The sequence below is a fragment of the Lissotriton vulgaris genome, chromosome 2_1 (assembly GCF_964263255.1).
Source record: "Lissotriton vulgaris chromosome 2_1, aLisVul1.2, whole genome shotgun sequence".
In the NCBI taxonomy this organism is placed as follows: domain Eukaryota; kingdom Metazoa; phylum Chordata; class Amphibia; order Caudata; family Salamandridae; genus Lissotriton; species Lissotriton vulgaris.
The window spans coordinates 620,990,157-621,003,358 of NC_141687.1; the positions used below are offsets into that span (position 1 = coordinate 620,990,157).

General features: G+C 45.1%; 1 protein-coding gene across 2 annotated transcripts in view; it reads left to right on the top strand.

Annotated features, from left to right (window-relative positions):
- The first annotated feature begins 3,792 nt into the window (after positions 1-3,792).
- Positions 3,793-13,202, top strand: part of NHSL3 (NHS like 3) — a 276,163-nt gene continuing 266,753 nt past the window's right edge. Inside the window, exons 1-2 of one of the 2 annotated variants that reach the window (XM_086955714.1) lie at positions 3,935-4,915; positions 5,018-5,795. In XM_086955714.1, the coding sequence (XP_086811840.1) occupies positions 5,567-5,795 (229 nt within the window). In that variant the 5' untranslated portion in view covers positions 3,935-4,915; positions 5,018-5,566. Of the gene's footprint in view, positions 5,796-13,202 lie in introns of both variants that reach the window. The other variant, XM_086955712.1, reaches the window with a different exon arrangement.

Below are 13,202 nucleotides of genomic sequence, written 5' to 3' on the forward strand. Positions count from 1 at the left end.
CGTCCTTTTATCACATTTCGAACCCGCTGTGCTGAAGTTTTGCATTTGGTCACCAATGGTAGGTACCAGCCCTAATTTTGGGGGTCTAAACCTTATTTTTCAGAATGAGAGCTTGACCAGAGCAAGTGAGAGAATGGTAGAACAGAAAAAAAAGAAGGAAGAACAGAATTGTAAGTAATCAGTGAAAAGGGATAAAGTAGAGATGAAAATGGACCTTCAAGAGTGAGACACTGATACAGGAAGTGTAGGGTGGTGGAATGAAGAGGCATGAGGTGAAGCCAAAACTAGGGTGCCTTGTTACTGACCCTATCTGCATTAAAAAAAAGCTGACTGAGAGCTCCTAAATGACAACTTGCATCCCTGTGTTCGCTCTCTTTCAAAAATCAATGCGGAGAGCCCAGCTCTTCTGAATTTTGTCCATGCCCCGGGAGCGTTTCTTCCCCTTGATGCTCACAGTAAGAGTTTCAGAGCCCATGAACACTGTCTCATCCACCCACGAATGTGCAGGAACCTCTCGGCGTATATAGGCCCAGAGGGGACTCAGGGATGGAGGGGGGGCCTGGGCAAAGGGAGACTCATGGACCTGAGGATGAGTGTTAGGAGACCAATGGGTGGGCTGCAGTAATAACTGAGTTTTCAGACCTGACCCATTTAACTGACTCTACAATCTCTAAAAGACGTTATTTAACATAAACCCCCACATGCATCAATGTAAGGTTTTGCGATTCCTTATTTGCGAAAATTAGGGAATCGCAAATAAAGAATCGCAAAACAGGATGCATGATTTAAATCGGATAAAATTTGCGATTCGGTAAAAATCGCAATTTTTACTGAATCGCAAATATTATGCGAATTCCAATTTGCGATTTCGCAATTCCCATTGATTCCTATGGGCCTTTTGGGAATTGCGGATTCGCAAATTAGAATTCGCAAAATGTTAATGCATTCCATGGGTGCATGGGGGGGTCCAAAGGACCCCCCCCCCTGCACTCCTGAAATGTATTTTGAAGTGCATGTTTCACACACACATGTCCTAAGGACATGTGTGTCTGTAACATGACAGTGTGTGAAAATGCAATTTTGAGCATTTTAACACATTTTCGCAAATTACCATGAGGTTCAACCTCGTGGTAATTTGCACACCCTAATTGCGAATACGCAATTTTAAAAGTAATCATGCATTGCTTTTAAGGATTCGCAAATTTGCGATTCCTTAAAAGCAATCGCATTTTTGGAATTCGCTAAATATAGCGATTTTTTCCAAAAATGTTTGATGCATACTAAAAAGATATTTAGGAATCGCAAACTGCCGATTTTACCGAATCGCACCGTTTGCGACTCCTAAATACCTTGATGCATGTGGCCGAAAGTTCTCCCAAAAGTAACCACCTGATACTAACCGAACAGTGCTTCATGAAAAGTTGTGAGCCACAATTGTGGACCACTTTTTTAGGGGAGCCTGAGCCAATTATGGCCCAATGTGTATGCAGTAAATGCCATCTTCAACAAGCACTTCAACAAGCATCGGGTGTTTCCCCAGGGAGGCAGGAAAGATGGGGGGGCACTATTGTTACTGTGGGCGGTTTTGTAGCAGTGCAGTGGATTTAAAAGAACTCAAGAGTTCCTTTCAAATCCAACAGTTTTCAGACAACAATAAAAGTGCCAAGATAACTCTAGTGATTAGTGTACCTGTGTAGAGAGATGGTAATGTTGTCTAGTGGCAGTTTTGACTCATCTAAGGTAGTAGAGTGGGTTAACATGCCTGCTGCAAAGAGCGTGCACTATGCAGATCACAGAACTGCATTTTATGTGTATAGCTCAGTGGGTTACTGCTTTGTCACATTGTTACTGTGCAGTGTTTAATTTACAATCATTATCTAGGTTAGAAAGTTATGTTTTGTTCCCAGTCTTTCATTATCCTTTGTTTGGATGAAACTAAATTCTTATTAGTATTAAATCAATCATAACCATTGTGTTACGTTCTTAATCCTGAGTTTGTGCTTCCCCAGGCCAGGCACTCTTAAAAAATGCCTACCAGCATGGATGAAATGTGCATCCTACACCTTGTAGTCCCGTCTTATGTAACATTTTCTATACACTGAATTATCTACGTATGAATTATTGGCTGTGTATGTGTGTGTGATTGTAAAATGCTCCGACACCCTACACAGGTATGAGAGGCGCTATAAAACAAATGAAATACATGTGAGAGAGGGGCAATGGAGAGATGTGGGGCACTGTTGGAGGGTGATAGTGAGGGAATCATTGAAGAGCCCCAAAAACAAATGACATATCCTGGTTTACTGTGCGGCCATCATTTGCTATGCTTTAAAAACTAATACAATTGAATATATAATGAAAAATGTGTCGTTGAACGCATCATTTTTGCAATTTTTTCTCAAACTTTCTTGGGGGAAGAACTACCCCGTCTTGGATTCCCTGATCTTTAAAGTCTAGCATGGATCTGGCCCTTGGCGACCAGCTTTGGACACACCGCTTCTGATACATATACTCAAGGGTGCTGTCGTCCATTTTAGCACCCACCCATTGCCTCTTGTGCATCCTCTCCTTCTAAACATTTCCAATAAAAATGTTCCTACGTCCCTCAGCGCAGCCTATAGATTTCTCTGTGCAGCATCGCTCCTTCCCCTAAACAAATAGAAGGACGTTTGTATCGTCTTCCTGTGAGGGTTCATTCATTGACCTGTTGTTCTGGTTTATTTATTTATGCGTTTTTATATAGCACAGACTTTACCCGAAGGCGTCAGAGCACTTCACAATAGGAACAGTAATGATACTTGAGGAGAAAATTACAAGTGAACAAATTACAAAAGCAAACGTTAAGTTACATGAGGCAAAAGTGACAATTGTCAGCAAACAAAATACATGAGGTAGCAAACGGTGCATTACATGAGGAAAAGTGACATGTGTGCAGGTTACAAGAGAAAACAAAGTACAATTAGAGGTATAATACTGCAATATATGGCAGACACTCAAGCACAAGAACAAATGTTACGTAGGCAATGGTGGCACTTGTGCAAGTATCAAAAGCAAACAAAATGTGAGAGGTAGCAAACAGTGTGTTACAAGACAAAAGTGGCGAGTGCATGTTACAAACGAGTACCAAACACAGGTACAAGGATAATACTGCAATAAATGGCAAACACTCCAACCACAAGAACACTCTAGGAAGGCACTTCCATAGTCATGGAGCAGGATAGAATTTTCAGTAATGGGAGGTCTTCCTTCAGATAGTAGAGAGGGCGTGAATTAAATTTGGAGGTGTCTTTGGAGGAGGAGAACTTTGAGGTCCGTTTTGAAGGCCTGGGAGGAGGTGGTGGTCCGCAGCTGAGGCAGAAGTGAGTTCCAGATTCTCACTGCGTTCCTCTCGGGATGGGGAGGCTCAGGTCGGCCAGGGCGGGAGAGACTGCGGCTGCTGAGGGTGGGCACGGGCCACGGGGGAGAGGCCTGGCTCATTGTTGCCTGCACCGGTGGGCACAGGTCTCCCGCGGGCCGAACACCACCTTTTCCCACAGCGGCACGGCCCTCCCACTGGGCGGAGGGGCGAGGCCTCCTCACCTTCGAACACCTCCCCTCCCCTCGGGGCGGGATTGGGATCTCTTGCGGGCCGCACCCAAAATCACTCTGAACCTTACCCACCTCCACCTGCGCCGGGCGCCGCTCCAGATTTGCGTGGCCCCATCTTTTAATAGGGCGGTGTCTGACACTCCCCTCCCTCCGGGGCGGGCCCGCAGCTGCCCCAGCCCCGTGGGCGGACCCCAGGCAGTCCTCACCCGCCGGTGGGCTCCTGCTCCTCTGCTGCGCACCGCCCACCTCACCTGCACGGCGCGGCCTCTCCCGGCAGGCGGGCGGGCCTGACTGGGAATGCGGAAGAGGCTCCGGGGGAGGCGGGGAGGCCGGCTGGGGGCTGAGCCTGAGCCGCCAGTGACTCACGAGAGCTCCGGCGGAGACACCAGGCACCGGCCCTGCATCCAGCGAGCGGCCCCGGGGGAGAGGCGAGGCTGGAAGGCCTGGGGAGCAGCGGGGGTCCGGAGTACCTGTCACCCCAAGAAGGGCTTCATCCCATTCTTGAGCATCGCATCCCGCGTGTGGATCCCGCCCGCCCCCGAGGAGTTCACCCTCTGACGATGTCATGCCGTTCCTGTGAGGATCCCTCCCGATGCCTACCTGAATGTCTCCCTAATTCTGCGACTATCTCTCCAGTTCGAGTGCCCGAGAGCCTGTTTCCATATGCCATCCGTGCATTACACAGTCCGGTGTGCCTTCTCGTGACGTTTTTGACCTTTTCGTGGACGGTAAATCCATCTGCGGAGGCAATCTCGACATATTCCTGATGAAATTACTTTACCAATCGATTCTGCAGGAATTTCTTCCTAACCTATTCCGTGGTGGATTTTATCACAATCTAGTATCCTGGGATTTATTTCACACCATATTTCTATGAGGAGTTTGTCGCAATTTGTTGTTGTTTGCCTGTATATTCTGGACGTTTCTTGCCTTGAACTACCGTGGATGTTTGCAATGGATTCCTTCGTGCTGTGGGATCACAGGGGAGAGATAAATAATTGACTCGATGCCCAGACTCGCAACAGTGGCAAAATAACAGAGAAAACAAGCCATCCGGCTAGGAATTCACCGCAGGATCCCCTTCTGGGGCCGTCCTTGTATGGGCACCACTCTTGACACATTCTGGTCCAGAATTCCCTGCAGGACGAACCGAATCCTGACCCCTTTCTCACTTTTACGCACATTTACTCCTAAATTTCATCCTCCGTCCAAACCATCTCATGTCATAGCCCTCTCTAAGCCCTCTGAGATCAGACTGTCCAAAAACGCCGACCCTCCTAAAGGCCAGAACACACTCCACACACATTCCTAATCTGGACTCACACGTGTCTCATCCTAAATCAGAAACCTGTTCAAGACCCCTTACCAGATTCATTTAATTGTAAATAAGAACCTCCTGTGGACCTTTCTTGTTCAAAATTACCCGCAGACCACCCAATGCCTTAAAACACTTCCAGACAAATCTGGTCTAGAATCCACCCCACTTTATTCTGACCCTAAAGAATTTCCAGACCCGTCTTTATTGCTCCCGTCTTATTTTCTTCCGGAAGCAATCCATGAATCTTTGTGGCCCATCATCGTTTCCAGGTCCATAAGTAATAACTACAAATTAAGCTCACATTCTATTCAGAGCACAAGCTTCAACTCACTGATTGTAATTCAAGTGCCTCTTCCGAGACTGTCATTCCAGCCAATAGTAGAGTTCTCCTACCAACTTTTAATCCCTTGCTATAGGCAATCTGCTATAGGCAATCCGTTTTTTACTTGGGGTTGTCTTAGTAGCTCCTGCCTGTCATGTTCACATAGGTTCTGGCTGCTAGATGTAAGTCTCGATATTGCCCTACCTTGCCCACTTTCTTGTGTTAACATTGTTTCTCTCTGACCCTTGCTGCCCTGTGCCAGAATGGCACACACTTCACCCATATTCCCATGAGCCAATCATTTGGTTTCTCCTAGGCTGCATTAACTGATTCTATCCATGTCGGAGCAAAACTCCACAGTGGGCCCCTCAGGGGAGGAATGTGGGAGCTTGTCCTCTGGGGCTGATGTGGATAGGGTTGAGACCCCAGCTCCTAAGAAAAAGAAGACTAGCACCCTTCGTCGAGCCTTCAGTTGGCTCCGAGGCCGCAGGAAGAAGAAGAAGGAAGCAGACGTGGCAAAAGCCAAAAAGCAGGAAGAAAAGGCCAAGGCAAAAGCTAAGCATAAAGGTAAGGAACATCTAAATGTCTTTGAATCCTACTCCAGCCAAGAAGTTTATCAAGGGCCCCTACAATAATGGCTTTGTCCCAGACAACAAATACATCTAGGATATCAAGACAATGCATCTTTCGCTTGCCAAAAAGCACATCTGGGTTCCCACAATTAGGATTCACACTTCAAGTCAAGAGGTGCCTCTATGGTCTTAAAACAAGGAATCCTTCATTTTCATCATGTGCCTCCAGGGTCCATCTATGTACTAAGAAGTTCATTTGTTATCACATGGTCTGGGAGAATGGCCTTGTCCAACAGGTAAGCCTGTAAGATCCGGCCCTTACCAACGGGTTCCTCTAGTATTGAGTTACATGTGACATTACCTTTTACCAAGAGGTATCTCCAGGCGCCCACAGTAAGATATCCATTCCTGTACCAGGGAACACCCCCATGGAGGCAGAATGGAGATCTTACCCTCCATCCTCAAGGGCTCTTTGAGTAGTGACTTGTGTAAAATCGTGTTTCAGGACCTAGTTGTGCTTATTGAGTTCACGGTTCATAAAGTCAAAGGCTGACCTTCAGAACAGAGGTTAACAATGGGATCAGGGTTGGGTCTCAAGTTCTATTTGCTCTTTTCGAGGGAGTACTTCCCCGTAATGTTCTAGGTTTTTATGGAGAACAGTAATAAAAGACCATTGTTTTATACAGCCTGAACCTGGGGCATATTCTCCATCCAGATCCGGGCTGAATGATTAGTGGGTTGGGGAGACTGCTCCAGAAACACAGCTTCACCTTGACGGTGCAGCCACAGCCAGATTCTGCTTATTACCCTTAAGTGTTTGCTGGGTCTAATTCTAGAGTCTGTTGTGAGATTTCACAGGCCCTAATTCCTAGGCTACATATGAGGTTCTACCGCCCCTCTTCGTGATTATTTTAAAGGTCTCCTTTGCCAAAGCATTTTGTACTTGACCAGAGGTCTACCGGTCTATCCAAGCATTCCCACTAAAGTTCTTAATTACCTGAGTATTCCGGCTGCTACCAAAATCTATACCAGCTCTCTTTTAACTCAAAACTGCATGATTTTTTAAGGTACTAAAGGACCTGGACCTGCTAAACACTGAAGTTGCCAACCGCACACTTCACCACTTAAGAAGAGTAGTCGAGGCAGCTACTGCTTGTGCTGACACACTAACACTAGGTTACACTGACTGTTCTGGCCATTGATCCCGATAGGGGACCTATAAATGGTGGTTCAATTTCTCTCTTTTTGTTCCTTCCCTACAATGAGTTCAGAGCAAAAGAGGATGGGGTGGAACTAATCTCCATAAATGTTCGGCTGTGGCAACATTGTCCCTCAAGTAAACCTGTGGCCCAGTGCCTAGCTATTTGGGCTCCTTTAGTTTTTCGGTCTCAAAGGAGGAGGAAGGGTGCCCCAACCCCCATTGATCCGCTTTTCTTGCTAATTGGAAAATGTGGCCCATCAAACTCTGGCCTGTTTCCAGACTGCCTCTCTTCTGCAAATGTAGGACATAATCCACAAAGGGGTTCCAAGTAACTCAGTCTCACTGATAACAGATATGAGGGCTATGAAGATTAGTCCCAGACAATGTTGATAGTTTGGGGTTTACAGCGGTTGGACCATTCCTACAGATCACCAGGAAGGCATAGTTGCCATGTGCAAGTATGAGTGGAAAAAGACCTGTTCAATAGTAACAAAAATTGTCAACAATGTTTTGCTGCATCTCCAAACATTATGCAATCTTATATAATGTAGTTGAAGCGCAGGGCGCTGATGACCTCTACCAGATAAAGATGACAAATGAACGAGTCCCGTAATTGGCTGTTATAACGTCCAACGCCCAGGCTACGCTTGCTATATATTGTCTGCGTTGGGAATAAGACTTACCGGCCCTCCCCTGTATGGGGGGAAGTTCATTTAGAGAGTTACCAAAGGGTGATATATGGCTTACCCAGCAGCTGAAATGGTCACCTGTTCCATGATCTACCCACATTTATTTATTTATTTATTTATGTATTTATTACCAGGCTCTGAATCTCTTCTGATGGAGTTGAAGAAGCTTCTGCTTGGGTTCAGATCAGCACCCAGAATGTTCTACCAAGTAATGCTAGTAATTGAGCGCATGACTCACCAGCCTTTTTTACCCCCCATTTCCACAATTTAGTATAATCTGGAATTTGGTCTTCATTTTGAACATGGGTCTTTGGGGAAATGTAAATAAGACATCCATGTGTCCTGGTCAGAACCTCCAGTTGTCCTGGTGGTTTTCGCAGGATCGGATTTGGAGCGCTGAAGTGCATTTAAACACTGAAGGACATGGTGGCCTACTTCTAACGGATAAACAGCTCATTGTTGTGGTAATTTCAGATGCTCCTGGTTCTGATTTCATGCTTAGTGTGGTTCGAGTTGCCAGGTCGCATTTACAGTAAACTTCTTGCCATCTTTCTAATACATTCCTTTGGAGTCTTCTGTAGCGACATGTAAAGCCTTACTTACTGGGCCTTACTTGTCATCTTGATGAGCCTAATGTAATCATGGCAACAGCCTGCTTAGAATATGGTTGGGTTTCAGCCACAATTCTCTGAAGAGCAGCGGTCTCCGGTCTTAATATAACAAGGGGGACATCGCATCTCTGCGTTCATACTGAATGAACACTATTATTTCTTCACTAATGACCACGTAAATGCTTTTATGCAAAGACCACCCATGTATGTATGTATATATTTTATGTAAGCATGCAAGGAGCTCTTGCAAACTTGTCATAAACATGTGATTCTAGGTTGCCAACAAAGAAAACTTGTACGTGATGTTGACCGGTATAGCAGCAGGCCTTATGAGTGCCAGTGTGCCTGACGAGTGGTTTCTCCAGGGGTTGATCTTTGTCGGTCCATCATCAATGAAAATGCTCTTGTACCACCTTGTGGATGCAGTGACTCCATGCACCGGGGGATGCTCTTCAGCTAGCAGGGTTTTTTGTTTACACTTTCTTTTCCCTCTCACTTCTATACTGGGTGTATAACGTAATTAACAAGAACGGCTAAAGCTTCTCTGTAGCACAACTCTAGTGGCCGTGTGTTGACCATATCGGATTTGATTCTCTGATCTAGCCCTTTTTTCGAGATCCCTCTTAGACATTTAGTTCGGAGTTTATTTTGCTCTGTGATGATTTCTAAACCAGGCTCTTTTCTAGTTAATGACTTCCTTCAGCTGCAGGAATGTATATTTTACTAATCTAACTCCACCCTACGGAACAGTAGGAAAGGTGTTGGAATAGTAAACTATACTATTGCTAATGTTAGCACGTCGTCTAATGCAAGTTGATGTAATGACGCGTAGTAATGGCATTGCGTGGTAACAAAGCGGTCGTTGTAACAACCGAGTTGTAATGGCATCGCAACGGGATGCCCGCATTGTTAAGGTTGTTTCCCCGGCAGTGCCGATGCTTTCCAGTGTGGCTTAAACTAATTTGAACATAGCCAGGGGTAATGCGCTTTTTTGTTTATTTTTATTGTTTTTAAGCGCCTTAGCATTGGATGCATTACAGTCCTATTTCTATTATTTTTAGCTGTGCTGCCATACAGCAAGGCTATAAATCATTGTCAAGGTCGGCAATGCCTGTACAGCATGAACAAAAAGACCTATTGTCTTTGCCAGTGCTTGGTAGGTCTCAGCATAACACTCCTGTTATTCCGAACAAATCAGTTAATCTCCCAATAGGTGAAAAAAAAATGACAGTTTGCAAAACAAATCCTATCACGTATAGAAAGCAAATGCGTCAATGTCATACTGAAAATAAATTTTGGAAGCAGATAACATCTGTTGTCACAATAAACACCCATTTCAAAAGAGAAAAGGGCGTCTTTGAAGTGTGTGCCATACTAAAGGCAAGATTTCAACAAGGATGACAGAGAAGGAGAAACAAATAAAAGTAGTTACTCCATCACAGCACGATCAAGGGAAGGACAGCAATCAGTACTTGGTCCAAGCTCCAGCCGTAAGAAGAGGAAGTAAACTAGCTTGCACGGGCCAATTAGAAAACAGCAAATAAGACTGACAATGAAGCCAGAGAATGTTAAGCAACGGGTGGGTTGCAAGCCCTGTGTTGTATACAATATCTCTCATATATGAGAGCGCATGCGCTGTCGCAGGAGAGACCTAATGAAGAACCCAGGTGACTTAAGTCCTGAAGACTGGAAGGAACCACCTAGGGTTCAAATGTACCATGCAGTCTGCATAGGATGATCTCAGTTGTCAAGACTTCTCTCTCTCTAGACATCACTGGCTTTTAATAGTGGCACTAGAAGAGAAAAGTGCTGTATTTCAGTATTGTACTAAATTACATTTCTCTTTAATGGACCGATACAGTGTCTCAAAGGATGTGGGAGGAGGTGGGTTTCCTACTCATGCATACCTTGATTTCCAGGAGAGAAACTGCTGGAATCATTGTTAGTATGATGGTTGCAGCAGCACTTCAGGTGTTCTATTAGAAAAACTGCTGTGAGCGTATGTTCTTGACAATTTCCAGTTTTCAGGAAATTCTTTCCTAGAAAGGATCTAAATAAGTCACAGCGTTGTCCAACTGAGTTTGAAGTATTCGACTTATGGATTTAATCTACTCTCATAAACCTTTTATGTTGGCCCAAGAGGGCGCCTTCTGTTCTATTACGATGACTGCTTGAAGCATTTGATGCAGCCCTGGGGCAGCCTAAAAACTGTGGTTGTAAGGCAGGTAGAGATCCGAAGAGAGGGAAAGAGCATTGCCAATAGAACATTTTTGTTGTGCAAAACTCTTGTACAGTTCCGGCTGGTGGAATTGTGGTTTATTAATGGGTAGCCAACATGGACGTCATTTAAGCAATGCAGCTGCGACCTCTGGATTGCCCCTTTCGATGCTTGCCACTCACTGCCTTTGGGACCACTGGCCTCAGAGGAGACAAAATCAGTGCCTGGAACACAAGGGCAGCTCATCCTAATGGACGTCGGTTGGTGCTTCACTTTCCTTCTTTCTGAATTTTGTTTAAATAACTCAAATAAGCTATGGTGAATAAAATTATTCACTATTCGTGCAATAAAATATGGAGTACAAATATCTGGAATATGACATGATGTGGCAGCTAACATAAGTAATAAATGCTTTTAAATGTATGTTGTATGCACGCTTACGGGTGAGAGTGTGTTTATGTGCAAGAGTGTGTGTGTGTGTGTGTCTCTGTCTGTCTGTCTGTCTGTGTGTGTCTCTGTCTGTCTGCATGTCTCTCAAATGTTAGGTCAAAAAGGACATGTCGTCACTTTTGCTACCCCTGGCATTTTGGTGAAGTGACACCGATGGTAGCCAAACTGACGTATCTGCTTGGCTGACAGGAAGGTATGTACCGAAGAGGCAAAGCAGGGGCAGAAGCAGCATGGGCAGGGCCATTGATGGTAAATGTAGGGAGCGGAAGTGAGTAGGAGCTAGAAATGAAGGGGACTGGTGGGCATTGCCTGTGAGCGGGCTCGAGTGACCGTGAGTAAAGCCTGGTGGTGAGAGATACTCATGGAAAGGGGTATCTGGTGGCCTAATGTATGGTTTAAATATCGTGGTAGTCTTTAAGGGGGATCCTAGTATGAGGAAAACCCTGTGACAAGTCCCCAGGCCTCAACCAGATTCCTTATCGATACATTCACCTGCCGGCCCGCGCACGGAAGAAGGCCAGGACTGGTGACTCAGTGGACTAATGCTTCCACTGCAGGGGCCTGTGTTTACCTCATGGTCACAGGTTCAAATCCCAGCGGGCCACTCAACCTTTCATCCATCAAAATGAGTACCATTGAGCTGGGTAACAATAAACATCTGTTATTCAGCATCAAGATGCCTACTGGTGATTGTGCCCTTTTACAAATACACGTTATGTTATAATAATAATTATTATAATGAAGCGTAGTGCATTAGGACTCATGTTTTCAGTGATACTCTGTACCAAGATACTGCGATTTGGATAATAGTTCCGATGCTGATGCCTTTGCTCAGGCCATGCTGAAGAGCGTCCTTTGTGAGGCTGATACTACAGAGAGTAGCACCGACTCTGGAGTTTGTTCTGTTGCGGAAGAAAGACAGGGTTGGAGCAGAAGTTAAGTACAGGCTATTCACCACAGTAACTCTGGTACTGTTATTGCAAAGCTGCATATTATTCAAATGTACACGAATTCAAACATCTATAGGTTATCATGTTACTTGTAGAAGTTAGGGACCCAATCTTTGGTCAACAGGAGGGAATGGATAACTGGCACAAAGCACAATGTTAGAAAAACCTGCTCTTCTTCTTGGTGTCTATAGTCTAAGGGAAAACAACGAGTATTTATGTAACTCCTTGGGTTCGAGCACAAATAAGACAGTGTGCTTGTAAAAAAATGGATGTGTGCTCTGATTGGCAGCAGCTTGACTAAGACAGATGTTAGTAATACAAATTTGCTTTCCCAGTTTCACAATGCATTGTTTGGCTACTTGTATGGACCAATCACTGTACAACCGCTCGTTTTGCAATCTGTATCATCAGGGAATGTTTAAAACTGTGCAAAAGAAGCACAAGCAAGATGACAGCAATATTATTTAACAGAAAAATATTACAGAATACTCGCAGATCGGTTTCGGTAGACATAACAAAATGGGAAAACAGTAGCTCCTATCTAATTTTATTTATTTTATTTTATATTCTTCTATAGCGCATGAATAGACCCCCGGAGGGGTATCTCCGCGCTTTGCCAGTGAGAATATCCTCAGATGGTAATGAAGAGGTGAATGGTGCGTTTTTGAGAGAGGGGGATCAGTTACTGGGGAATAGATGTGTTTTTAGGACCTTACGAAAGGTCAGATGGTTGGTCAATGTTCTCATCTCAAGGGGTAGGGAGTTCCAAAGCTTTGGTCCAAGATGGGCCAGGGCTCGCCCTCCTTGTCTGGCCTTTATAATTCTAGGCACCTGCAGAAGCTGCTGGTTACCAGAGCGCAGGGTTCGCCCAGGGGCGTAAGGCAGGAAGATGTTGGTCAGATATTTAGGGCCTTTGCCTATCACACTTTTGTGGATTGTGCATAAGGTCTTAAAATGCACTCGCTTCCTCACTAGTAACCAATGGAGTTTAGTCAGCAGTGGGAGGGAGGGAGTCCTGGGGGGGGCGTTGAGGACTATCCTTGCTGCCGTGTTTTGGATTACCTGCAGTTTTTTGAGCTGCCCTTCATTTGCTCCCAAAAGAAGGCCATTGCAGTAATCCACTCTGCTGATTACTAATGCCTGCACTAGTGTTTTTCTATGGCAGTCTGGCAGGTAGGGAAACACTCTCCTTAGCATTCCTATGGGTCGGAAGCAGGTACTCGCCACCTGGTTTACATGGTCCTTGTAAGTAAGTGTTTGGTCTATTAACACTCCTAGGTTTC